Source organism: Coffea arabica, chromosome 7e (genome assembly GCF_036785885.1).
Source record: "Coffea arabica cultivar ET-39 chromosome 7e, Coffea Arabica ET-39 HiFi, whole genome shotgun sequence".
In the NCBI taxonomy this organism is placed as follows: domain Eukaryota; kingdom Viridiplantae; phylum Streptophyta; class Magnoliopsida; order Gentianales; family Rubiaceae; genus Coffea; species Coffea arabica.
This window is the reverse complement of record NC_092323.1, coordinates 805,445-833,120: the sequence shown is the minus strand read 5'-3', so window position 1 is coordinate 833,120 and position 27,676 is coordinate 805,445. Positions and strand designations below refer to the sequence as shown.

Below are 27,676 nucleotides of genomic sequence, written 5' to 3'. Positions count from 1 at the left end.
GTGACATTACCCCATCATTCAAGCAGGTGTGGCCACTGATCCAAAGGCGCAGTGGATAGAAAGAAAGCTGTCTACTTTCCAAGTTCTCAGCTTAACCATCAAATCCATAAACGTGTTTCGGTGATCGTACGCTGTACGTTGTACTCCTGTCGTCTTCTACGATAAACCCAAAGCGATGATAAATCTTGTCCTAATTTCTGTACTACAATAGTTTTTCCAGACGGTTAGTACCAAAACCAAATTTTCCATATATATTCTCCAAATCTAACCCCGTCAAAAGATGCTCCCAGTTTTCCATGGCCAGACCCCATATAATCCTCGCCCTTATTCTCCTCTTCTTAGTCGTCTCCGCCACGGCGCACGGCGGCGTTCACGACGGCGATGATGATTCTGCAGACCCCGGGTCCGACCCATCTTCAGAAAAACCCAATCTTAGAGCGCGTTCACTGATTCTGGTGAAGATATGGTGCTTGATTCTAGTGTTTGTTGGGACTTTTGCTGGGGGGATGTCGCCGTATTTCTTCAAGTGGAATGAGGCGTTTATAGTGCTGGGGACGCAGTTCGCCGGTGGGGTTTTCCTGGGAACTGCCTTGATGCATTTCTTGAGCGATTCTAATGAGACTTTTGAGGATCTGACTCATAAAGAATACCCTTTTGCATTCATGCTGGCGAGTGCTGGATACTTGTTGACCATGTTGGCTGATTGCTTCATTTTCTATATATATGGGAAGCAGCAGGGTAATGACGGTTCTTCTTCAACCGGTGGTGCTGATCATCTTCATCATCATCAAGGTTGGATTTAAATCTAAGTGTTTTTTTAAATGCTCAATTTGTATTTGCACAGAGTTAGATTCTGACAAATTCCGGCAAGTTGGTTTGGTTTGATATTGAGTAAGCTGTGTATGGTTGCCACGTGTTTTATGTATGTTGAGTCAGAGCTTGACGATTACTTGTTTAGTTGGTAGAAGCCCAGAAGTTGAGTGGAGACGAGACATTTGTGAATCAAATTATACCAACTTGGAAGAATGGCTACTAAAAAGTTTTCATCCTGAATATGTTCTTGAAGTTTAGTGCTTTTGGAATTAATTTGTCTGTGTTATAGCTTGCCTTTGGCTGCCAAGAAGTTGAGGAAAACAATAGAGATAGAATCTTGTCGTCGTGATGCAATTGATTTGGTAACTTGTAAGGCCCTTCGAGCGGTAGCATGAGTTTAGAGGTTTAGACTGCTCCGCTCAGAGGAATCTTTTGGTTTTATTTGACATAAAGAGGAACTTTTCTGATTCCAATGGAGAGCCTGCTGTAAGAAATTATGAAACTGAGTTTACAGATTGGATTATCTGATGCTGCAAAGCTTGCACGGTTACCATGTAAAACAGATGTAGCTATGTCTGTAGAGATGGTTAAAAAACAAAAGAGCTAGGTCAGAGCATGTTAACTTGATATTTTAAGTTCCAATTGAGTGGGATTCATGCTATGTTTTGCGTTTAAAAGGTGATTGATAGTCCAAGTTTGTATGGGTGTTGCAGGGGTTGCTCACAGTGGAAAAGGAACTGGCAACGGGGGAGCTGCTCAACCTGAGGTTCAGGTTGGTCTTTCTTCCAGTGCTTTAGCTCTCTGGTCTAGTTAACTTTTGAAGAAAATATCTTACTTCTCAGATCAATTGAACAACTCGTTGTTAACAGGTCCATGGCCCTTCAGATCACCACTTCAGCAAGGCACCAGTTGTAACTGCTGCTTCTCTTGGGGATAGCATCTTGTTGATCGTTGCCTTGTGTTTCCATTCCGTGTTTGAGGGCATCGCTATTGGAGTTGCAGAGAGCAAAGCTGATGCTTGGAAAGCTCTTTGGACCGTATGTCTGCACAAGATCTTTGCAGCGATTGCAATGGGAATAGCTCTCCTCAGGATGATCCCAAACCGCCCTCTCTTATCTTGTGCTGCCTATGCTTTTGCATTTGCAATTTCCAGCCCTATAGGTGTTGCCATTGGAATTATAATAGATGCTACAACCGAAGGTGCTGTTGCAGACTGGACATATGCGATATCCATGGGTCTTGCTTGTGGGGTGTTCATATATGTGTCCATCAACCATCTGCTCTCCAAGGGTTACAATCCTCAGGAAGTAGACATGCCTTATCACAAATTTTTGGCCGTCTTATTAGGTGTTGGAGTCATCGCTGTTGTGATGATTTGGGACACTTGAGCTCATATTGAGTCTGCTGTGTGTTTGTTTTGGGGTTGGGGGGGGGTGGGGGAGGGGGTACGTCAGTGTATATTGCAGATAGAGTTTAATTTCTTATAAAGAAAATCACACGTCCAGCTTTTGTCGAGTGATTAAGCAAATTTTAGACTGGTTTTGATAGCTGATAGAACAAAATTTAATGGCGCCCTCTTTTTCTTTTTTCTTTTTTTTTTTAAAGGGGTATCCATACCGGCAGCAGTCTGTATCATCTGCATGCCTGAGATTTGCAGAGAGAATAAAATTTGCGTCTGAGCAGCTGCAGAACTAAGCCATTTTGATTTGCTTTTCTTGCAGCAGGTAAATTTGGTATCAAGATTTCCTTTTGTGGTTGAGTTGGATTTTAGTACAAATGGAATGGATCGTCAATAGTTGAAACGTTGATCGACTCCATTCACTCGACAAATTTGCTTCGATCTCTAACACGTTGCAGAATGTCCAAACTCCAATTGTTCCGCCAAAGGTGTTCGAGAATCAAGAATTAACTTGTCTAATTGGAATTTTAGAAGCAGTCCCCAAATCATACAAAATTTTTATTTTTATTTTTATTTTTTCATCTTTTGTCAAGGGGAGGTTTTGAATTACAATCTTCTATTTGCAATCTTTTTTCTCTTACTATTTAATTCAACCCTCTTCAAATTCAACAAATTCTTAAGAATAATAATAATAATATAAACACATTTTTCCATTGTATATTTTGGACTTGGGCCTTAAAATTTTTGAGAAATATACGATAATTCACCGTTGAATGTATAAAAAGAGATATAAGCATAAGAGTTTATTAGATTAGAATCATGGGTACCAAGGATGGCAGAATTTCCCTAAAAAATTCATATAGCTTGGATTAGGCTTCGACCTCCTTTGAAGAGAAAAAAAAAAAAAAAAAAGGGCTTCGACCCATATAACATATAGCAGTTCGACCCACCACTCGAGTCAACTTCTACACCCTCTATTTGACCATTTTGAATGCCCGCCCCGGCGCCAACTCAGTCTCCGACTCTGAGCGTCCATCAAATTTTCCAATTAGTGCAGTGTTGTAATTTTTTCTCCGTGTGTTCGTTCTCGTGGAATCAATCGATAGAGTGCAGGCATAAAGTATCTCTAATTCCGGTTTATCTGTTTCCATTACCATTAGATATCAGATCATGAATTCGGCGGATGGGAACAAAGTATGGGAAATTAGAGTTATGAAGACAAAGCCTAAACATGAAGAAGCCAGGAAATTTCTAGAAAAGATCGCAGCGCAAGTTCAACCAATTATGCAAAAACATAACTGGAAGGTCAAGCTCCTCTCCGAATTCTGGTAAATTGTTTTATTCTTTTATATCTCTCTTTTTTTTTTTTTGGTTGGCTTTTACAATTTTGTGTAACCACTTTATTGCCTGTTTAATCTGTTGAAATATAGTAGAAAGGATTAATTTTTTGTATGGGATAGAATTTCTCTTTCATTAGATTGAAAAACCCAGAAACCGGGAAAGGTTGGAATTTTTGGAGTTTTGAAATGGGCTTCTTTGTTCCCTTATTGTTGGCATGACCGTATGTGACTGGTTACTCGCCGGCAGACGAACCACACTGGATTGGCTTTTCTCTTTTTTCTTGTTAAAGTTCTTCGTAGACTAATTTGTGGTTTGAATAAGGTGGGTCGATGTTTCATCTGCATTTTCTTTTCTGAATGAGCGGATTGGTTTTGCAGTCAACAAAACCTTCTGGGGTTGAACATAGGAGGAGGCCAGCATGTAAAGTTGAGGCTTAGGAGTTATTACAGTGATGAGGAATTTTTCCCTTTTGATGAAGTTCTTGATACAATGCTTCACGAGCTCTGCCACAATGTTCATGGCCCTCACGATGCTGGCTTCTACAGGCTCTGGGATGAACTTAGGAGGGTAATCTTCCCTGTGTCTGCTTTTATTTTGATAAGATGTTGAACCAAAGAAGTATATTTAACTTGCTCCAATAAAAAGATTGCTTTTTTATGGAAAACTGAAAAATCACACGTAGAAACAAAAAACCTTGGTTTGATTTAGAGGTTTAATAATCTGCCCTCTGATGTTCAACATGTGATGGACATTAATTCAAAATATGGATTGAAAGATTGTCAGTTGCGACGTCAAAAGGAATTTTCTATTACTTTCATCATTTATTAGCTGTACCAACTAATGACTAGGCTCAGTGGGATATTTGTAACTAAAGGCGACATGGCAAAAGGTAAAGTGCCTTTTGAGCGTATGGAGATGTGGTTATCTGTATATACTCCCTCCGTCCCGTTTTGTTTTGTTAGTCTTGATTTTTTTTCACACAGATTAAGAAAGTGTAATTAATTTGATTGGAAACATAAATTTAGATTAATAATTTCTTAAAATACCCTTATACTAATCACGAAGAGTGTAGTGGGCTAGTATTTAATAACAAGATATTTAATAAGGGTATTTTAGACAATTTGAAAGATTATTACCTTTCTTAATGGGAAAGTGGACTACAATTTGGGACAGATGAAAAAGGAAAATAAGACTATCAAAATGGGACGGAGGGAGTATATATTTCTGTTTTTATCCAAATTTTGCATTAACGTGTATGCCCTTTACCTTGTATAATCTCTCGTATCTCGTCATTCAATTGTTATATGCATAGGAATGCGAGGACCTTATCAGAAAGCGGATAAGTGGGACAGGAAGGCCGTTGGGAGGTATCAAACCTCATCCCCCTCTTTCATTTCTCTGCCAGACTGTTTTGGCTGCTGCAGAAACGAGAGTGCAACCCTTACTGCCATCTGGACCCAAACGCATAGGTGGTGACAGTTCTATGATGGCGGCACTTACTCCTACGCCAGCAGCTGCAATGGCTGCAGAGAGGAGATATAGAGATAATATCTGGTGTGGCGCTGAATCTTATGATGCATCTGAAAATGCAGAAGAAAACAACAATCAATATTCCTTGAATATAGTGCACAGTTCAAAAAATCCAAGGGATTTTGGTAGTTTTGATGGTCAGACTTTGAATGTGATATCTCGGAAAAGAAGGCGTGGATTAAATAGTAGAGCATCATCATCTCTGTCTAATAATGGTCATTCAAAGTCTAAGTTTTTGGACCTAACTACAGGTACCTCAATCACGGAGTCTATGATTTATTATCATGTACTAGGATTTGATAATGAAATAATCCACCTGCTCAGATGCCGATTTCGAGTCAAGTAGAGAGGATTTATCGAGCGATTCTGCTCCTAGATCTGTTTGTGGAAGCAATGCAACTAGGGTTCCATGTGGGAGTGTGAGGTGCAACCGTTCCTAGTGATTTTATGTACTTTACACACGGTGTAACTTTATTTGTACAACGTGTAATTTTAGAACAAATTTTTGTAGATCTCACACACGTTGTCAAAAACGAGGTACAAAAAATGATTTAAATCATATAATTTTTTGGATGAAATCCTGACCGTGCACTGTTCAGGGACGGTCCTTCGATGACCGTCCTGCTCCGTCTCCCCGAAGCACAGGGAATAACGCTGCTGTGCATAAAGAAACTAGTACTGCTACTAGCTTCGCGACCTTTTATTTCGGTTTCACTTCTGGAAGCTTGGGCCTCGGGGCCCAAAAAAACCTGGCCCATACATAGGCGAAGATCAAAATGATCTGTTGAACTTTGGACCACCATGAGTAGGTCTTTGGTCTGTTTCTAGGCGGGTTAGTACATTTTGGATCGGCCCTTCAGACCCTTGTGGACCCAATGATATACTGCTTCTAGCCGACCGAAACCCAAAATTACCGCAGAGTTCTCGGTGGATGTCAGACTGTTTTTGTGTTACAGAAGTTACTTTCAACAGCACATGTATTGAAATTGATAATTTATTTTTTTTTATCTTTTTGGAAAAAAGGATAATAGCGTTGATGCTGTTCGTCATGTAAATCCAAGAACTTTTTTTGAAAAGTCCCTAATTTAATAAAGGTAAAATCTTGTGCTCAAACAGGGCATTTACTTGACTTTTCCAGGTTTCTGCCCAAAAAAGTAACTGTCGAGTCGAGGGGAGCATTAAACCAGCTCGCTCAACCGTACAAGAATTAAGAACCATTCCGGAAATACTCTGCGACAACAGCCAATGCCCCGTTTTTGGTTAGCATTTACACCCGACCCAAAAATGGATGAGGTTTTAACGGTTGCGTCCTTCAAAAAAAAAAAAAAAGAAAAAGAAAAGGGAGACGAAGGGAGCATTGACAATTGAGAGTAGAAATTTCAGAGGGAGGAATTTAAATTAGAGACCTACGGATTAGACATGTCCATGGTTTCATTTGGAATCGAAACCGAATTGAAATCGAACCGTTTGAAGCCAGATTAGAACCGAAATTAAAATCATGGAACCAGAACCATGGATAAAGGTTCCGGCTTTTGTTCTCTAAAAAATAAAATCAGAACCAAAATTGCCGGTTTCAGAACCGTTAAAAATAATTAATATAAGTAGTGAGATAATTCAAAAAAAAAATTAGTTGTGTTTAATAGGTTTTAAGAAAATTTAAATTTTATGGACTTTCTATATATTTTATTAATTACTTAATTCTTTCTATTCATCTAATATCTATCATTATAATTTGTAAGTATTAAATTATTACTTACAATTTTTTTTTTTTTACTTATTTGCTATCAAATGACAAGTTTTGATGGTAGTAGCTCATCTTCAAAATCAAGCAAGCAAATATATATATTTTGCAATATTTCTTCAAATGGAATCTTCAACATTGATGATTGTCCAACTCAAGAAAGTTAACAAATGACAACCATTTGATAGTGTAATGTATTTTTTAATTTGACAATGTAATATACTTTTCATAAAATTTATATTATCTTTTTATTATTTCTTACTTTGTAGAATAATAATAAAATTAAAATATGATCTTTATTTTGTATTTATTTTTTTACATTTTATTTAAAATTTTAAATATATTGTTATATTCGTATTAAATTTGGTAAGGATAAGGAATTAAATAAAATTAAATACAACCATACAGAACCGAAAACAAGAACCAGAACCATAAGAAATCAAAATCAAAACTATGTAGTTTTGGTTCTATCTCTTTGAAGAACCAGAACCATCTTATATGGTACGGTTCTGATTCTACCTCTTTCAAAAATTAGAACCGACGATTCTGAAACCAAAATTGTTGATTGTGGAATCGCGGTCATGCCTACTATGAATGAGAATTACAGCGTCCGTGACAAAGTAGAATTTACGGAATAACCGTAGGATCAAGATCAAGCCGATCAAGATGAAGTAGGAGGTCCCACTGTTTGCTCAAAGCATCTAAGCGAATCACATGATAGATTTACCCATCATTCATTATGATCATAGTTTACTTGTTACCTCATTTGATCATTCCACCGGCTACGAGTCCCCACCCCAGCCCCACTCCCTCTTGCCCAATTCCAAAAAAAAAAAAAAAAAAAAAAAAATCTCGAAGGGTTTCCAGTTTCCACTTTCAGCTTCCTTTGACGACTCTGCAACTCTCCCTTCCCTTGCCTTCCCTTCCACTATGCTTTCTTTTCCCATTGAACCCCATTTTCTCTCCGGTGTTTCTCCTCAACTCTTCCTCCTCCTCCTTTTCTCTTTCTTCCCTAGCTAGCTTTTCAATGTTCAGCTTCTGAAAGCCAGGGAACAAAAACTGGTTCTTTTTTTTTATTATTATTTTTTTTCCACGTTCAACTGGGGCATACTATTCTTTTCTCTATTCAACTCCCAAACCATTTGGATTTGCTAATTTCTTCTTAGCTCTGTCCCTATTGTTGTTAACCCTGACGCTTACTTCATTTTGTTGATGATTTTTTTTTTTTTTTACTTAGGTAGGAGAAATGAAAAGTTAGGTGGCGTTTTGAACTGTTATCTTACTTAGGTTTCTGCCGTTCGTTCAGATCTTTTGAGCCATGGGCTTTTGTGGGTCGTCCTCAGTTTTGCCCCAAATACCCTGCTTTTTTGTCTGCTTTGAGTTTCTTTGACTTTCGGCTGGAATTTCGGAAAAGCCCTTTTGAGTGAACTTAGTTTGAGCACTCAATCGGCAAGATTGTAACCTTTTGTCCTTCAGTTCTTGCAAAGATTGCAGCTTTAGCTTTTGGGGACGGCTAGTTTTCTTTGGTCAACACCCTTTGACAGATTTCTTTTGTAGGGCAGCTTAAGTTTTGCAAATTTGGGATTTTTTAGGACTTCGACGGTTCGTTTAGCTCCCTAGGTTAGGTTTAGTATTATTTGAATTATGGCTGCAAGTGATCAGTGTTTTGTAGAGTGGAAAGAACAATTTGTTTCAAAAGAGAGGGGTAACCGGGTGGTTCACTATTTCTTGAAGGATTCATCAGGGGAATCCATTCTTGCTGTTGTGGGTACTGAGAGAAGTGTTAGGCACATGTTCTATGTTGTTTCTGAGGAGTTTTTGAATGCTTATGGGGCTGAGAATTCTGTCCATGCTGGCTTCAGATGGAGATCAAGGAGAGAGGTCGTAAATTGGCTCACATCTATGCTTTCAAAACAGCATAGACAAAGCGATTGCTCAAGTATGTTTTTGCCGTCATTTGTAGTGCTAGCTGTTTTCCAGCTGTGTGTTGTGCGATTGCCCATATCTTTGATTTAGCAAGTCCGATATTGATTCAATTGTGGAACTCTCTTGTAAACTGCATATTCTGATACTTTTTGAAGGTTTGATAAAAATTAGAGAAATTGTTGTTGGCTTCTCCCTGTTTTATAGCTCTGAAGCCATGTGTCTTCCACTTTGCCTTCCTTCTCATCGCTTTTCTATTTGCATTTGAGTTTTCACAATCGTGGTGCCCTGCGCAAGCGTTCATGGGTACGCGTTAACACTTGTTTGTTTGATAAGCATGCTTCGATACTTAGAAGTTTTGATTTTGGAAGGATATGACCTTGTTTACCCTGTTGAGGATTCGTGAGCCATCATTGAGAAATTAATCTTGATTAACTAAGTTATATTTGTAAGTATGGATACTTACCTGGCTATTTGATTTTTCTTTTTCTTCTTGGTGGGCCTGGGGTTGGCAGGTTATTTTTAGACATGGGGGTTTACCGCCCGGATAAGCCTTTGCTGAAGGCTTTTAATTTCATTCGTGATATTTCTGGACATTAGAGACAATTTTTTCTCAGTTTTTTGAAATTGAACATTGAATTCATGGCAATGTTTTTGTGGATTAAATTCTCGTGCAAGGTAGAGGTTTGTATAATATTTTGCATATTCCTTCACTGATTCTGTCATATTACATTTTTACCTTTATTCAAGACCAGTAGCCATAATGGTTTGGTGCGAGTATATTGGCTTTGACATTTATAGATTGTTTAGTTCCTTCAATTGAAGATTGCCCTTCTTCTTTACAGGATCACCAAAAGATGATCCAATTTTTGCCGTCAACATTAGACAGCCACAAATTCGAGAACCTAAGGTACTGGTTTTCCTCTTCTTTCTTATGCAGTCTGAACTAGAAGTGAAACTTAATGCAGGTGCTCTTTCATTTCAGGGCCGTCTTGCAAGGAATTTAAGAGGAAATCCCTCGGATATAGTTTGGTCTGATGAAGCATGGGCATGTGGTAAACAACTTAAGCACTTCCCAGCATTTTGCAGAAATGGGGTTACTATAGCGGTGAGCGTACTGAGACGTCCTAAAGACTTGACATGAGGTTTTCTCAGTAGCATTTGCATAAGATGTGGACTTCCTTTTCCCCTTTGAGATTTTAATTATTTAATGTAACCGCTGAGTATGATGAGTCTGAAGGCTTGGGACATCCAATACCTGGGGAAATCAACTGCATGCTCCTTATGTTTTCCTTGAGTTGTTAATATATATTTCTTTCTATGTTGTTCTGATGCGTCATTTGGATTTCAATATTTTGCCTAGACTGATGTGCAGTCTAATTTTCAGGTTCAATCATTTGTATATGTCATGGCTGAAAAGGAGAACAGGTATCTTGCATATTTGGAAGATATGTATGAAGACAGAAAGGGCCACAAAAAGGTAAAAGTGAGATGGTTTCACCATAATCGAGAAGTAAGGGGTGTTGTTTCTTTACGGAACCCGCATCCTAAAGAAGTATTTATTACACCTTATGCTCAAGTTATCAGTGCGGAGTGTGTTGATGGTCCTGCAATAGTTTTGACTCGTGAACATTATGAGAAGTGCATAGCTGTTTTCCCAAATGATGTGTTTGCTCGAGCACATTTTTGTTTTAGACAATTCAAGAGCAATCGAGTCAAACCATTCAAGCTAAGTAAATTGGGTGGATATTTTAATCAACCAATTTTCTCATGCTTTAGCCGTGATTTCTTTGAAGATGAAGAATTTAGCTCTGGGGATGAGGTAAAAGTGGGTGTTAAAAGGACGAAGAGAGGTAGAGAACCTCAACATGTGACAAACAAATTTTCCTCTCATAAATTGAAGTATGGTCTGCTAAATGGGGGGCCGAACTTGCAAAAACATGTTGAAGGTCAATTTTGGCAGACTCCAATGTTTAATGTCAATGATAAGATTGAATTTTTGTGCCAAGATAGTGGCATCAGGGGCTGCTGGTTCAGGTGCACTGTATTGGAGATCTCAAGAAGACAGATGAGAATCCAATATGATGACATTGAGGATGAAGATGGCTGTGGATATCTTGAGGTACTTAATGTTTTCTTTTATTTATTTATTTTTTTATTGCTAAGATGCAATTTTAAATATATAACAAAGATCCTTGTGACTTTGTGAGTAATAGTTGTCATGTCAGAAATGTTACTAAATAATATCAAAGATATCCTCGTTAACCTTTTGAGGGTACAATGGGCTAGGTGTTTATGGCCATAAATATTCCTGATGAAAGAAATGTCAAGCTAAACACTAATTAACTGATTCCTTGCAAGGAAAGTTTTAGCTCTATAAAGGTTTTAGATTCTTCCAATTGGTATCACAAAGTATTCTCATTATTCATGCTAACTTTTCCTTCGTGCCTTGACGGCGCAAATTTTTAAATTAGATTTAATTTGAAAGATGTGAGTTGACGTTTTCTTGCACCTGGTAGGAATGGATCCCGGCATTTAGACTGGCAACTCCTGATAAATTTGGAATGAGATACCCAGGCCGACCAACTATTAGGCCTGCTGTCACTTCTAATCAAATGGATGATGTCTTCAAGGTTGGAGCTCCTGTTGATGCCTGGTGGAGTGACGGCTGGTGGGAGGGAGTAGTCACTGGAAATTACAACTCTGGCAAAGGCAGTTATCAAGTTTATATTCCCAGTAAGTGTTATTTATTATTTTTGTTGAAGACATCAGCTGAACTTTTTTTTTTTCAACTTTATTGCATGATCTTGCCACATTATCCGGACCCCAGTAACCACTTTTCTAATCCTACCTTGTGTTTTGTATCAGGTGAAAACTTGGTTTTGAATATAGACAAAAAGAAGCTAAGAATATCAAGAGACTGGGTGGGAGATCAGTGGATGGATGTTGAGGGAAACCCTGATATTCTCTCAATCATATCTGCAGCTATTAGTTTAGATAGTAAGCATTCTGTTTCATCAGCCATTACCAAGGAGGTCAAATCCGATGGGTCTCCTGTTTCATGCCTTAAGGCTCCAACTGACATCAAACTTGACGTTGTCCATGAGACCCCGAATGGTGCGTGTGCCGATAGCGATCAGCAGCAAGTGTTTGATTGTGAAGATAGGGAACATTGTGGTAAACAAGTTGATGACAGTGATGTAAGGGACAATGCCGAATCTCACCTTGCTGATAACAGTTCTGTTATGGCCAATTCACAGAATAGTGATGATGACAATGAGGGAAGCCATGACGACAAGTTAGCAGAAATTGGGACTGGTGGGCGGCAATGTGAAGCTGAAAGAGCGGAAGCGGCTGAGTAAGATGCTGTCAGAATGTCTTTTAACAGTTGTATTAACTGTTGGATGCGGTGATGATTGTTAAAAGTACTAGGTTAGATGTAAATAGATAGAGGACTAGGAAATTGCGTTGCTTTGACGGGGAGGATTCGGGAGCCTGTAGCAAGGGAAAAGCTTTGGTGGTATGGGAACACCAGTATATGATGGATAGGGAACACAAGTCTGGTGATATGGGTTTGGACCACCTCTTCCTCTGTTGGCTACTCTTCGTAGTCTTTATTGTGTTTGTGTTCTTGCTTATCACTTGTATTTAATCCCATTGTAACGTTCAAATTCAAATGGTTATATATATATATATATATATAGTACCATATATCATGTCAGTTGTGATGTCTTCATGCAGCAAGGCCTAACCCACTTGCATTTGCACTTCGTTCTTGGACTGAAATGTGGAAACATTTGCAACCATATGGTATACGATAGGCAATGTTTTCCAAAACGATGCTATAACTGACCTAGAAGGTGATAAAATTAGTCACTACATATTAGACACAACTAGTGAACTCGTTTATAACAATAATGCAAAGGCAGTTGATTGCTGGTGCTGCACTCTGTGCCGTCTAATTAAGACACGGTTAATAGAACTCTCTTCATGGTTGCAAAACATGAACTCTCTTCATCGCCGTAGCAGCCATTGATAAGCATGGATGAATTGGGTGGTTAAGAAGGGCAACGCTTCATCGAACCTGAAAGATTTAGACCACGCCACCCGATTTCTCCTGCCGGCCCCCTTGCCTCTGCAACGGAATTCTCCAAATTCCACGGTCCTACGCCAGAGCAGCCAATTAAACTTTTGAGCAGTAACAATAAGAGAAACTGCAAGAACCTTCCTTTCCTATACCTTTCCTTGGCTGTGCTGTTCCAATCACTCCACCCTTCAGGAGCGATTATGTCATCAAAATCGCAGAAAGAGTAGGCTACTTTGGAGTAATTTCCCCAGGCTCTGCCCAGGAGGATTCTGCCAGTCCCTTTGATTTGACAGTGGACAAAAGAGAACCCAGAATCCTGATTAGGCGTGTCTCTATGATTTGCTGCTATTGCTCCGGATCCGTTTGCTACAGAGTGAAGGATACAGTCCTGTACAACTCCAACCCATGATAGCCCGCTACACGATTAAAATACGGAAAGGAGAAGAAGAAGAAGAGGAAGGGTTTTTAGAAGAAAATACCCGATAAAGGGACTTGGCATTGCCAAATATGAAGTCTACGGAGCCTTGAATGAAACACCCTTCATAGAAATGTAACCCAGATTCATCCAGCAGCGTATCCTGTGTCCCTAAAATCCTAACTCTATACAGCCACGCTTTATCACCTTTTAATCTCAATGCCACAGCTTGCATATTGTTGGTTCCAGGAATTGCGACCACCGAATTCTGCAACAATAAATCCATGGAGGAGAGGTACTAAGAAATTAATCAGTCGTCCCAGAATTAACTCTCAACCTCGTATTTAACTGAGAAATTTTGCAGCAGAGACAACTAATTATTCGTACCTCGAATGTGACCTCTCTTGCACCAAAGTAATCGGATTCCACAGTAACGGAAGCCGTTCCAAAGGTCCCTATTTCATTACCCTCTGTGTCTTTGTCAGATGCTTTGTCGTGCCAAGTAATAACGGTTTCAGATGCTCGACCTTCCTCTCCAATGAAAGAAATGTACGGTTTGGATTTTGGCACACGCACCTTTTCTCTGTCCAGCAATTTTAACCAGGCACCGAGGTCCATGCATGCACAAAATATATAACAAGTTAATTAACAAAACAAACGAAAATGGCTAGCCCACTAACTATGTTAATAACTTCCTTGAACACTAGCTACAACCCACGTCCTATTTTCTTGTCGTTGCATGCAAATATACTTGGGGAAGATGCAAAGACTCTTGCTGGAAAGAAAATCTGCGCTTCAACCTTCCAAGGGGAGGGAAGATATCAAGAAAAAGTAAAACGTGCTGAAAAACACACATAATTACGGAAACATGCATGAATTCTGCAAAATAAATGTGCATCGCCATGTTAAGAGGAACCTGTATATTCCTGGAAGAATGTAAATTTTATGTCTCAACTGATTGTGTTCGGGAACAAGATCAACAGCACCCTGAACTGTAACTGAATCTCCTCCGCCATCTTTATCAACCACAATAACTTTGCTAGGTTTTCTTCGATCCAAGTCTAACCCTTGATCACTCTCATCAGCCACAGTCAAGTCATCCCACTCAATATAGTGCTTCTCAAACTCTTCCACAGCGTAAACCTTAGGAGGACCTTTTAGAACGTCACCCCAAAACAAAAGAACTAATAAAACCACAATCCCGCAAGTACTAAAGCAACTCAAATTCATCATCCTCACAACAAAAAGAATAATATCTTGGTGGTTAATTTGACAAGTAAAGAAAGCAGAGCTTTGCGACCCTGAAAAAACTTGTGATCAAGGCCATAAATGTGGGAGCGTCCTGGGAAGGAAACTGTGTACTACATACAATATATACGTCATGTGAAGAAGTAGAAGTTTAATACAAAGATGGTGTGCGTTTAGTCTATGGAGAGAAATGAGGACTGTTGAGGTCATTAAGTATTAAATGTGTTGAGCACAATTATGCATTTGTGCCACCTAAAGAACCTACGTACGTTAAAAACCATTGGGTTCAGTTTTTAATTCAAGATATTTGGCTGTAGAGTGGAGAAAAGGAGATTTGTTGAAGAGTAGTTATGGAACTTCAAGAGGTGGTGGACAGTTATGGTTTCTTTGGGTAAGAGGTGGAGGTGGAACTGGAACAGCTCTTCGACTCTGATGTTTTAAACCACGTCTAGGACCACTTGTCTTTGATTTCAGGTGCGTTCGCCATTGGGTACTAGGAGATGAAGTCGGATTTTAAAATTTAATTTGAGAGGGAGAGGGCATATATGTACATCAGAATTACCTAATATTTGGTGCTGTTGGGCCAAAATTTTTACGGTAATACTCGCTGTATTTTTTGTTTCATCTTTGGGAACAAAGTAAGAAATTTCAAAATCATGTTTTTTGGGTGGGAAAGAAGGAAACTATATAGGTTTTAGTTGAAGTATTACTGAATATTACAGTAGTTTTCAAAATTTTCTCATTATATATGTTTGGATTGTAAGTTATTTGAGATATTTTTACTGTAGCACTTTTTGTGATGTGATGTATATGAGATAAAAAGGTAATTGAGAAGATAAAAAGGTGTATTGGAAATTGTAATGGTGATGTAAGCAAATATATTTGGGCAGTTATCTGGTTGCCTTTTTCTTTCCCTTTTTTTTTGGGTTTTTTTTGAACATGCTAAATATGCTTAAATATTATAAAATTCGATATTAGATTTATTTTTACCCAAAATTTGACTACCAAAATCGCTAATAGATATAAAGTTTGAATATCAAAACTGCATTTTACGCTTAAAAAGTTATGATCATTATTCTTATCAGTTAATATTTCACTTCTCTCTTCTCTGTAATTGTATAGACCTCATCTTTGGCATACTAAAACATCATTTGTACAATTCATCCAAATTGTTGAAAAAGATCTTATTGATCTATGATCACACTGATCGAACGTAAACATCATTCTTCTTTGATATCATATTGATCTCTACGATTGCACCAGAATAACTTTGAATCACCTTTAAACTTACTAATAAACTAAGAACCAATACGAAGATTCCTAGAAGAATGATTCTGACTTTTTGTTTTAGCTCATCATGTGATTGAACCTTATGAATTGCAGCTTGCGTTGCGCCGTAGTGAAGCTGCCCTTTCCTTTCTGATCAGCCGCGGCGTTGGCTTAATATCAAGAGGCCGTGGGTTCAAATCATATACGAGAATCTCATGGCAATAGAAATTCGTCAACAAAACCACAACCCACATTTTTAGAATTACGTGACTTTAGTACTCTCTCCGTCTCACTTTGATAGTCCTGTATTTCTTTTTCATCTGTCCCAAATTGTAGTCCACTTTCCAATTGAAAAATGTAGTTGTATTTTAATTTTTCTAAAATACCGTTATTCAATGTAAGTAGTTGTTACTATAAACTTATCCCATTTAATGAGAGTTGATTCTTTTTTTACCATCAATTCAAGCTCCCATAAAGTTGTACCATATTTAATGTGAGGGTATTTTAGGAAAATAGCAATCTAAATTTATTTTTCCAATAAAGTTAACTACTTTTTTTTTAAACTGTGTGAAAAAAGAAATAGGACTATCAAAGTGGGACGGAGCGAGTATATATCATTTGTCCAAAGAAAAAAATGATTAATTTGTTGGTGTGCTTGATCTCTGTCAAACAAACATTGAACTAGAAAGAACCATCTCTAGAGAAGTAAAAACTTAAAAGTACCACAAGTTGGGGTTGGGCTAACTTGGGCCTAAATCAGAGAAATATTACGTGGACAAAATCGCCCTAACTTTGGGTCCGAGGTACAATCTGTAAATAATGGGCTTAGCCCAGTTCGTATTTTGCCAATAGTACTAGACCCACCCACTTCTACTCTTACAAATGTACCGACTAAATATGCATTGGCCCATACAACACATGGTGTCAACAGAAATGAAAATAAATAAAAATTCGAAAATTCTAAGGATAAACCTCAAAATTTGCAAAGCTCGCTCTGCAGGACGAATTGCTCCCAGCTTCCCATACTTCATAGACAACGCCTGAACCAAAATTCGAAAACTAAGAAAAGAAGTGAAGCTGAATTCAAGAAATTAAGTAATAGCTATGTCATCTTCGTCACTTTCTACCACACTTTTTCCAATATGCAATTCGTCTTCCACCACAATCTCTGCAAAACCCAAGCTTTCTCTTCTTTCTTTGCCTTCAAATGCGGCAAAACTGCCGACCCTTTTTGGAAAATCCTCTCGATTTTTAGTTTCAACACTCTCTGCTGCCCCTGAAGTCTTGGACACTGCTGACTCCACTGGCTTTCAGGTTTCATTTTTCGTTTGATAATTCTTTTTATTTTTATCCCCCTTTTTTTTTTTTGGCTTTTTGTAGTCTATTTTAGTTAAATATTGATCAAGATTGTATTTTGAACTTTGCGGTTGAGGAGTGTTCTTTTGTGGGGTTTTCAGGGTGAGGATTCTGGTGTTGAAACGTTGAGTGCTGGTGGCGACTCTGACAGGGTGAGCCCATTATGAATTCTGACTAGAAACTTTCCGGGTCTCTTTTTCTTTATTGCCTTTCCTTTTTTTTTTTTTTTTTTTTTCTAAAGGGTGGTTATGGTCTTTGGTTTAATAGATTTCTTGGATATCTGAATTATATCACCATGATATTGTGCTGATACGTGGTAAATATGACGTGTTCTTTTTTTTTTTTGCATTTTGAATTTTCATCAATAATGTCTCTAGCTGCGTTTTGCGCTTCCGAAATTAAGCAATTCAATACAACTCTGAGAGCCAATACATTTCCTGAACAAAAGATCCTTTTTGGCAAATTTAAGGAACAAAAATGATATTCTAAAGATCGATTTTTGGAATTTCAGCTATTCTGTTATAATGTATTGAGGAGGTTCGCAGTATATGCTACTTCTTCACAAGTTTTGTCAGATTTGAGTAATCTCTTGGGAGCCAAAACAAAAAAGCGAACCGACTAATCACATTATGGCTTTATTTAGCTACTAGATACTTGAGTGGCAACATGAGAGTTTGCCAAACTCGTATATGCAATTGTTGAAGATTTTTCATAGATATACTTACCTTGTTATTCCTAGCCAACATTAATAGGTTTGATTCTTAATTTTATTTGCAAACTCCTCGGATGTAGACTCCATTGACCGTCACTAGCTTGGGAATTATTTTCTCAATTTAATTTGATTTTATATTCAAAGTCATGACAACTCTGCATCAAGAACAAAGTTTTATATGAAATGCTTCATCAAGAATCAGTCAAAGGGTGCCTGATATATGGGTCATTTGAGTTTTTGGTCTTCAATTTCCTTCCTTAATTGTGCTTCGTATTTTGAGCTTTGCCTTACTAATACTGTGCTGGTTGGCTGACAATGTTTGTCTTGAAGTTTCGTCTTGATGGACCATTTGATTGGTTTTGTCTTTCTATCTCCAAGTAATTTCATAAATCATTTCCTTAGTTTCCTACCTCAGTTGACATAAGATGATTATATTACCTACACGATGCATGAGTTCTGGTATCGACTGTCACAGAATCGTGCTTTGCCCATCATTATTACATGAGATGATTCCATATTCAGATTTGCTGCAATAACAAACAAAGCTGGAAATGTGAGGTCATCTTTTGAGATACCTCTCCAAGGGAGATAATATTACTGAAAACCAACATTCACTACTTAAGGTATCTCGACATCTCACTCATGTCCAAAGCTTTCTCATAACTGAGAAACATGACTATCATGAAATTGATCTTGTCCATGGGCCTTCTGTGATTGGATTGCTACAACATCACCAACTGATTAATTAGTGGAATGCTCGTGTAATCGCATTCTATATAGGAGGGATATATAAAGATTTACATGGCTCCAAGAGCTAGTTCTTGGTCCTGTGGATAACTATTGGAACTTGGGAAACTTTCTATCCAGACTGAAATCAAGTTACAGCATCACACAGAGGAAGAAGAAACTAGCAAAAAACAGGCTAATCTAATTGCTATCTGATGGCCTAAATGTCATGTTGTGGCGATTGCACAACAGTCGAAAATTGCAAAGCCTTTTTACAGATGAAAGTTTTGAGCCATTTATAGTTGTACTTGCTGGAATTTATTATCTAAGAAAGACATGTACTGTACGTCTATACTTACCAAAAAAACACGTTTTCAGGTAGCACCAAAGCAGAAGATTAGGATCAAATTGAGGTCATATTGGGTACCCCTGATAGAAGACTCATGCAAGCAGATAATGGATGCTGCAAAGAATACAAACGCAAAGACAATGGGTCCTGTGCCGTTACCAACCAAGAAGCGGGTATATTGTGTTCTGAAATCTCCCCATGTCCACAAAGACGCCAGGTTTCACTTTGAAATCAGAACTCATCAACGTCTTATTGACATACTTTACCCCACTGCCCAAACAATTGACTCGCTGATGCAGCTCGACCTTCCTGCTGGGGTTGATGTGGAGGTCAAGCTATGATATAGCACTCTTTTCATTTTAATGGTTACTTTTGAATATCTGTGCGTTGTAGAATGGCCATTAGCATAGCATTGAAGAGGATGATGTAATTGGCATTAACTCTTATGGATATCATAACAGGATCTTACTGCCATCTTACATTTTGCGATGTTTATAATATGTTTTGCTGTTGCTGTGAATTCATGTATCTTTTTTATGACATCATACGCTTTTGGCTTGGGATAGCGTCTACTGAAAATTTGCACACTCGTTAGCATTGTGGCTCTTTGCTCAATTTCTACAATTGGAGACAATCTAGTTGGGCTCAGCTTTTTCACGCATGCTGTCAGGTTTTTGATCATCTTTCCCATGCTGTCAAGTGTCAACCAGCCATTTGGCTTTCATTTCCCGAGTAAATTTCTCCTAATAATCTTCCAAGATTTGTGGTAACTGCTGAAACACATTACCCTTGTTTTTCTAAGCAATAATAGAAAACTTGGTACCATGATAATATAATGACTTTTGTTACTTGTGTAGTAAGCCAGGATAGAGTCGGATAATTTGTTATGGTTCGTGGACTCGCGAATTCTTTGCTAATTTCGCCTAGCCCTTGATGCCATATCAAGTTTTTTTTTTTTTTTTTTCCATTGTATCCTGTCGTTGACTGCTCTCTCCTCCAACTGCATGTATTACTGGGACCTTGGGCCTTCACCAAGATGGGTGCAAGGAAAGACTACGTCAATGGTACTGGTATAGTAAGTTGATTTGGCAGCCAACATGGTCAACTAATGGACACCAAGTCTCTGCTGGGCTGCCAGAAAAGCGTCAAGTGGCAACACAGAGTGGGGAAAATTTTGTGAATCTTTGAAGTTCTCCGCTGACGTGTATGCTTCTGCAGACTAATCCCCAGCCAAAGTTTATCAAATTTAAACTTTAAAGCCCTGCGTGTAATTCTCAAGTGATGAAGCGTTATGTTGCTTTACAGCACGTATTGGGTTTGCCTAGTTAGCATATGCTGATATTATTATACTATCTTATTGTGATTCTTTATGACGCCAGAGTCAAAAGTGTTTGTCAGTGCTGAGCATGCGGGAAATGGGGCAGGGACGGTGACCGTCCCTGAGCAGTTAATGGTCATAATTTTGGCCAAAAAACTTTGTGCGATCAGATAACAAGTTATGCATCGATTTTCACATCATGTGTGAGGCCCGTAAAATTTTGTACTAAAGTTACATGTTGTGTAAACAAAGTTATGCTGTGTGTAACCAAAGTTATGCGCTGTTAAAAATAACCAAAACTATTGGAGACGGTTGCACTTGTAACCATTCGTGCCCCTTGTCCGAGCATATATGATGGTTATCAACAAATCATGTCCCTGAATCTTGGGTTCTGGGGAAGAAGACAGGAAACAAAGGATGCTCTTTTTTTTTTTTTTTTGGGTTCAATGTAAGTGGGATGGGAGCTCTCAAATCCGAAACCTATCGCTTATATTCTCAACTTCCGTATCATTCAATCCATCCCTCCTCGCTTAAAAACCTAAAGGATCCTACTAATTCATTACAGATCAAATTTAGAGTCTCAAATGCTCAACTGCTGTGTTTCTTGCAAGTGGAAGGCACTAGCTATCTTGACAACCAAGACTCTAATATACAAGCCAAAACTGCCTAGTATAGGCGGCTCTTACTGATATGCTGGAGGTCGAATGAAATGAATGTAGCTGCTCTGGCTGATGAAAAGCCAATTCAAAGTTCAAACCACAAAAGAATCGACATTGACCGGAGGGCCCTTCAGGGAGTGACGAAGAAGATTGCAGGGTAGGAGACCCAAAAGTTCTATCCACTTCTTTCATCTTCAAAGTTGATAATACAACATCCCCATCACTGAATTTTACTACCATAAAGTAAGCGAAGGGGACTGCTCATGAGTCATGAATGCCAATTCCTAGGAAGTGCGCATGCCTCGTTTTGTTGCTAGGGAATCTATTGCTTTTGCGACTCTTATTTCTATGAATGAGGCTCCATTATTACCCAATAAATAAATGCCAATTGCCGAAACCATCCCAATTTGGACGAATAATCAATCAGAATGTGTCATTTTAATAATCCTGTTTTCCTTTTTTATCTGTCTCAAACTGTTGTTCACTTTTCAATTGAAGAGTGTAGTTATCTTTTAATTTCTCTAAAATATTTTTATTCAATGTAGGTTATTATTAGTATAAATTACCTTATTTAATATAAATTATTATTGAATATAACATACCCAACTTAATGTAAAATGAGGATTGATTTTTTCTTGATCATCAGTTCAAATTTTCATAAACTATCAATTCAAGTTTTCATGAATAATTAATATAAAATTATACTCTATTTAATGTAAGGATATTTTAGAAAAATAACAATCTAAATTTATTTTTCTAACAAAATTAATTATTTTTTCTTAAATTGTGTGAAAAAAAAAACTAGAACTATCAAAATGGAACAGGGGAGTATCAAAATGCAAATCAGTAATGGAAGTCTTAAATGTGGTTTGCGCGTAGTATTTAATCACAATGCATAATGGAGAAACTGTAAATTTTTTCGCATTTTCATTTTTGGCCAATCATTGGCATTTAGATGGACCCTTTTGGATGAAATAACCACAACTAATATGCATTAGTTTATGGGGTGATCAGTGATGTGATATACTGCTACTAAATGTACATAAAATGATATGAAATTGAAGAATGCAAATAACCTCAATTGTCAAACGATAGGAATTGTATGCGGACGCTTCAGGTGGACGCATAAATAATTAACCTCCCCGGACGTAAGGGATTACATAATTCGCCTGCCACGCTTGTGTTGTGACAAACCTTATGGGGGGTTTGTGTTCAAGAAGAATACGATATGTGTGCGGCGGCGGCGGCGGCGGCGGCCACACTGAATACCGTTTTTTGCATCCGTCCGGGAAGGTGGCTGCATTGATTTGAGTCCAATTATTAGGTTCGATTACGAAAGCAGTTACATCATTATTTTCTTTAAACGCTCCCGCTGCCAGCTTTTAACATTTCCACGTTTCATCATCATTGGTCTATAGCAATTGCGTTTGGTTCGTCCAATTGGAGTCCTGTTTGGATTACCTTTTTTTTTTTCCAAAATTTTTTAAACTTTTTGTGAACACATTTTTTTTATTTATCTTTCTACGTTACATATTTCAAATTTTTATAATACATTTTAATATTGCAAAAGAACAATTTGTCTTGATAGTGAGTTATTTGCACATTTTATTTATTTATATCATTAATACATTTTTCAAATATCTTTTTATCTCACATACATCATATAAAAAAATGCTACCACATTTTTTTTCAAAAACTTGTCCCATATATTTTGTTTGGATAGTGGATTATTTGCACAATTTTTTCTTTCATGAAATCATTAATGGTATTTGGCCATGAGATTATTTGAAATATTTAGTCCTTATTAGCGGTGTTTGGATATGAGATTATTTAGAATACTATACTACTTTCTGTAATGCCATGTATGTAAAATTTTGTGGGTTATATAATTATTTTAAAACTTTAATAACAAATTTACTTTCTATTTTTTTTGGATTTATAGTGCCTTAGGACACCAACTAGATAAACTTTTGGCTATTGCCCACCAAATTGCTTATTGCCCTCCCAATAGCAAATTACAATTTACTGTACAAATTACTTGGTTTTTTTTTTTTTGGGTCAAAACGGCAACATTTCGTTCATCAAAACCAAGTTACACATTCTAGAGCAACTGCTCCTCAATGTTTGCTTGAGCACTATCAAGCAACCAAACTAGAAAACAAGCTTTCCAATCAATAACAAATCCTAAATTTAGAGCAAATTTTGCTAACTTATGGCTAACAAAGTTGAACTCCCTTCAAACAAAGGAGAAACAACATTCCTCAAAGTTATGTTTTAGCAGCTTAATATCCTGCAAGATTGTGGATATAACCACATCATCCGTATCCTTCTGTATTCTATCTATTACAGCCTTACAATCTGATTCTACAATGATCCTTTCCCAGCCTTCCAAAGTAGTTTAACCATTGCAGTTCTGATTGCCAATGCCTCCTCGAGTATTGGTGCTGAATATGTAAAGGAAGGACAAGCCCATATAGCAACCAGCTTCCCCTTCCAATCTTTAGCAACAATACCCCAGCCAGCTTTATTTATCTGCTGATTCAAGACAACATCAGTATTCAACTTGATCCACCCTTTATCAGGAGCAACCCATCTTTCTTGCTACCCTACCCTTTGCCTTAACTCCCTCTCTTCCTCCATTCCCTCACCCTGGATCTCCTAGTACTCCAACCATTCTGTTAATGCCTTATGTACCACTACCCCTGGAGCCCTACCCTTTCTATTGAAGTTTATCTCATTCCTATCCTTCCATATTTGTCATAGCAGGTTGACTGTGAAAGTAATGTGCTCCTCCCCCTTCTCCTTAACTGTTGCCTCCACCAACTCAGACTATCACAACCAAAACTTCCCTCTCAAACTTTCCAAACCATCCCACTGAATTGGAGCCATTTTTCAAATAGCCTCTACATGATTACATAGAAACAACATATGTTCAGTCGACTCTGAACAACCTCACAGCATTTATACAGTGGCCCGCTTTGCATGCTCCCAGTCTTGATGTTTTTATTGACTGGCAGAATACCCTTCATGCATTTCCAGATAAAATGTTTCAGTTTATGCTTCATATTAAGTTGCCATAAGCTTCCCATCCCCTTGCATTTACCTCGTTCCTACATCCAGATTCCTCATGACTATTTCTCACCCTCCTACCTATCTTCCTCTCCTGAGCAGACCTGTAACCAGACTTGACAGTGTACTCCCCAAAAGCAAAATATGCCCAGAAGAGTCTATCCTTGGTATCTTGCAGGCTCAAGGGAATCTGCAGAATCCTCTCCCTATCTTTCTTAACAAACACCCTTCCCAGCAACTCCTCATTCCAATTCCCATTTTTAATCAGCTCACTAACTCTACCCAATCCTAGACCTGAATCCTGTTGTGTGCTCACCTTCCCTCCTGCCACCCCAGGGATCCATCTATCCTTCCAGATGTCTATAGTCTTCCCATCTCCCACCCTCTTCCTCACCCTCTCTTCCAGCAATGACCTTGCACTCAAAATGCTTTTCCAACACCATGAATCAGTATGTTTCTCTTTCATCTTCCAGATTAAGGTGCCTTTGAAGTATTTGGCTTTAAGGAGCTTATACAAATTACCTGGTTGATTGCAGTCCATGTGAGATTGAATGACGCCTTGTTTGGAAAGAGGTTTTTTATCAAAAAAAAAAATTCTAATGCCGCATTGTTTGGAAAGGGATTTTTTATCAAAAGAATTTCTGCGTTTTTCGTAAATATATTTTTCAATCATTTTTTTACTTCATATGTATCAAATTGTTACATTACACTTTCTATAAAAATTTCAAAAAATTGCAATCCAACGCAACCATTTGGCTAAATAAAGACAAGTGTGAAAAACCGCAAGTGATAGTATATGTCACCAAGTGCGTTTGATACCTTAGATTTCAAACGTTAACTGTTTCTCCATTTGTCAACTCGAAGAAGATTGCCATTTGGATTTTCTAAATAAAAAAATCTACCTTAAAAAAGAAACTAATTAATGCCACTATCCTCGGACAATAGATATGCAATTGCAACTTTCTAAGGTGAGATAAATTATGTGGACCTTCAATTGATTGGTTCCATAAAAATAGACAAGAACAAAATATGCACATATTATTTCTCACTTAATAGTAAATGAAAAAGTTCAAAAAAAAAAAAAAAAAAAAAGACAAGAACAAAATATGCAAATGCAAAAAAAAAAAAAAAAAAAAAATTATGCCGACTTTCCTATTGACCGGCGCCATAAAAATATAAAATGAGAATAGAAAAGAAATTTGTTGGATACGTTTATGGCTGTATTTGGATTGGACCATCTTCTATGAACAATAAATAAATACAGTACCGGCGTATGCCGTAGGAGCATCCATCATTATATAAACGGAAGATTCGCACAAGAAATTCTTTTTATTCTCTCTCTTCTCTTCTGCTCCGAGGAACATAATTAGTACTAGTAGCAATTAATTTTTTTTTATTTTTGTATGAAATTTCTGGTTATTGCTCTATCCACAATTCCTCCGCCTCTATATAAATCTCACTTGTCATCCCCTCGTCTCCTTGTGCCTATGTCCACAGATTTTCTCAGATCACCAACAAACATTCTCAAAGCCATCTTTTTTAACCCTCCCAAAACTCCTAAGATTCAAGCTTTAGCCATGGCAGCCTGTATTCACACTTCAAGAGCAGAGAATTCTAGGACCAGCTCACTTTCTTGCGATCCAAACGGGTCCCAAATTGATGATCGTGTCTGCAATTACATAAAATACTGCAGACCCAATTTTTCTGACCTTGTTTCTTGTGTGCCGAATTCTGAGAATCATTCAAAAAGCATACGCATCCCCGAAGATTTGGGCAGCTTTGACCCTGTTGAAAATCAGGATGATTTATGGGTGAGGATGAAAAATGAGGCAAGATCAGATATTTTGCAGGAACCTATCTTGTCAAATTTCTATGTTAATTCTATATTGGCACATGATTCCTTGGAAAGTGCTTTAGCTAATCATCTTTCTGTTAAATTGAGCAATTCTGGGACTCTTCCTAGTGGTACGTTGTTTGATCTTTTCTTAGGTGTTATAGCTGAGGATAAGGAAATTATTAGAGCTGTCAAGGATGATTTGAGAGCAGTTAAGGAAAGAGACCCTGCTTGTATCAGTTATGTGCACTGTTTCTTGAATTTCAAAGGATTTTTAGCCTGCCAGGCTCATAGGGTGGCTCATAGTTTGTGGTCTAATGGGAGGAAAATATTGGCACTGTTGATACAAAACAGAGTATCTGAAGTTTTTGCAGTGGATATTCATCCTGGGGCAGAGATTGGAAGGGGAATATTGCTTGATCATGCTACCGGCGTTGTTATTGGAGAGACTGCGGTGATTGGAAATAATGTTTCAATCTTGCACAATGTGACCCTTGGGGGCACTGGCAAGGCATCTGGAGATAGGCACCCAAAACTTGGTGATGGGGTGTTAATTGGTGCTGGTACTTGTGTCTTGGGGAATGTTAGAATTGGTGACGGGGCTAAAATTGGCGCTGGTTCAGTTGTGCTCAAGGAGGTGCCTGCTAGGACTACTGCTGTTGGAAATCCAGCAAGGTTGGTTGGAGGAAAGGAGAACCCCATTAGGCTTGACAAGATGCCCAGTTTAACCATGGACCACACTTCACATATATCTGAGTGGTCTGATTATGTAATCTAGATTCTGGGTATATTTATATACATGTGTTTGTAGTTGGCAAGCAGGAGGATTTGAGTATTGAACTTGTCATCTTCATAGTTAAAGTCAAGATGGTTCTCTAGCGCCAACCCTTACTCTAGAATGTTTTTGACATTGTTCCCATCTAGGTCTTTGTTTGATTAGTCCCGGGGACCGTAACTCCTCTCTTGTCTTATCTTTCTAAGAGAGAACTTAAGTTCTCCAATTCATGTACCAAGGCCTGATTAGATTGCAAGTTTGGCCACGGACAGTATATCAGATATCTCTGATTGTCATGGATGAAATGGTATTTCAATTTTGCTGATCTCTACTTTCATTTCTCAACTAGTATTTTATTTATGTTTTTCATGTTCTTTACTGTAACTCGTGCTACACAAGAACGGCGATTCAAATTCTAAACATTTTGCACAATGCAACTCGAGTAAAATGATTTCATCAAAATGTGAGCGCATTTGAGTAGCATTTGGAACAAATTTTGTGTATATCCCTTCTGGTACTGGAAGAAGAATTTGCCTAGGGATACACAATTTGCTCTGATAAATATGGAGCTCCCGCTTGCAAAATTACTGTATCATTTCGATTGGACTTTACACAGAGAAAAGGAGCAGGAAGAGTTGGACATGACAGAAAGCCTCAGGGATCGCAGTAAGAAGAAAAGATCATCTTTATCTTGTTCCTCTTCTTGTAGTAGACTCAGCAAACTGATGTTTCATGTTTTTCATCTGCGGGTTGAATAATTGCTTGCAAGGAAATAAGATTATCTGGAATTAACCTTAACCTCTTAAAGTTGATGAATATTTCATTAGCTAATTACCTAAAGCTCTCATATAAGCACCAGTTGCACTCATGAATTGATATTTAGGCTAGTGGTCAAAAGATTTTAGTGCCTTGGATCCGTTTTTCAGTGCAGCAGCTAAGCACAGAAAAGTTGAATCCATAGACAAGTAATTTATAGCGGGTCGCTTAGATTAATGGCTTAAAACCAAATCGTATCAGACAAATCAAAATAAACAATTAGGTACGCGGATCATCTCCTGCGTAAGCTGCCTCATAAACTAAAGACAATTTTGTCTTCGTTCCCAGATAAACCG

The 27,676-nt window shown here is 37.9% G+C and overlaps 6 protein-coding genes across 7 annotated transcripts; 5 read left to right on the top strand and 1 right to left on the bottom strand.

Moving 5' to 3' along the window:
* The first annotated feature begins 16 nt into the window (after positions 1–16).
* Positions 17–2,572, top strand: LOC113688979 (zinc transporter 11-like). Its single transcript, XM_027206808.2, has 3 exons — positions 17–792; positions 1,527–1,585; positions 1,683–2,572. The coding sequence occupies exons 1-3, from the start codon at positions 297–299 to the stop codon at positions 2,199–2,201; spliced, it is 1,074 nt and encodes a 357-aa protein (XP_027062609.1). The 5' UTR covers positions 17–296; the 3' UTR covers positions 2,202–2,572.
* Positions 2,414–5,600, top strand: LOC113688980 (DNA-dependent metalloprotease WSS1-like). The gene is made up of 5 exons (XM_072059424.1): positions 2,414–2,537; positions 3,373–3,540; positions 3,931–4,120; positions 4,866–5,334; positions 5,408–5,600. Exons 2-5 carry the CDS (start codon positions 3,383–3,385, stop codon positions 5,521–5,523), a joined length of 933 nt encoding a protein of 310 aa, XP_071915525.1. The 5' UTR covers positions 2,414–2,537; positions 3,373–3,382; the 3' UTR covers positions 5,524–5,600.
* A 2,169-nt stretch (positions 5,601–7,769) lies between these two features.
* On the top strand, positions 7,770–12,468 carry LOC113690554 (uncharacterized). The gene is made up of 6 exons (XM_027208516.2): positions 7,770–8,763; positions 9,593–9,657; positions 9,733–9,855; positions 10,135–10,869; positions 11,267–11,483; positions 11,616–12,468. The coding sequence occupies exons 1-6, from the start codon at positions 8,469–8,471 to the stop codon at positions 12,107–12,109; spliced, it is 1,929 nt and encodes a 642-aa protein (XP_027064317.1). The 5' UTR covers positions 7,770–8,468; the 3' UTR covers positions 12,110–12,468.
* An 86-nt stretch (positions 12,469–12,554) lies between these two features.
* On the bottom strand, positions 12,555–14,479 carry LOC113689646 (pectinesterase QRT1-like). The gene is made up of 5 exons (XM_027207390.2): positions 14,166–14,479; positions 13,637–13,832; positions 13,314–13,517; positions 12,987–13,222; positions 12,555–12,912 (listed from the first exon to the last, which is right to left on the bottom strand). The coding sequence occupies exons 1-5, from the start codon at positions 14,477–14,479 to the stop codon at positions 12,762–12,764; spliced, it is 1,101 nt and encodes a 366-aa protein (XP_027063191.1). The 3' UTR covers positions 12,555–12,761.
* Positions 14,480–16,719: 2,240 nt separating this feature from the next.
* Positions 16,720–19,429, top strand: LOC113688877 (small ribosomal subunit protein uS10c). Of its 2 annotated transcripts, XM_027206687.2 has the most exons (3): positions 16,723–17,080; positions 17,224–17,274; positions 18,939–19,429. In XM_027206687.2, the coding sequence occupies exons 1-3, from the start codon at positions 16,871–16,873 to the stop codon at positions 19,248–19,250; spliced, it is 573 nt and encodes a 190-aa protein (XP_027062488.1). In that variant the 5' UTR covers positions 16,723–16,870; the 3' UTR covers positions 19,251–19,429. The 2 variants fall into 2 exon arrangements, with proteins under 2 accessions (XP_027062490.1, XP_027062488.1); XM_027206689.2 differs by lacking the exon at positions 17,224–17,274 and having other exon boundaries at positions 16,720–17,080.
* A 5,780-nt stretch (positions 19,430–25,209) lies between these two features.
* Positions 25,210–26,889, top strand: LOC113689035 (serine acetyltransferase 1, chloroplastic-like). The gene has a single exon (XM_027206873.2). It carries the CDS (start codon positions 25,359–25,361, stop codon positions 26,565–26,567), a length of 1,209 nt encoding a protein of 402 aa, XP_027062674.2. The 5' UTR covers positions 25,210–25,358; the 3' UTR covers positions 26,568–26,889.
* Positions 26,890–27,676: the final 787 nt, after the last annotated feature.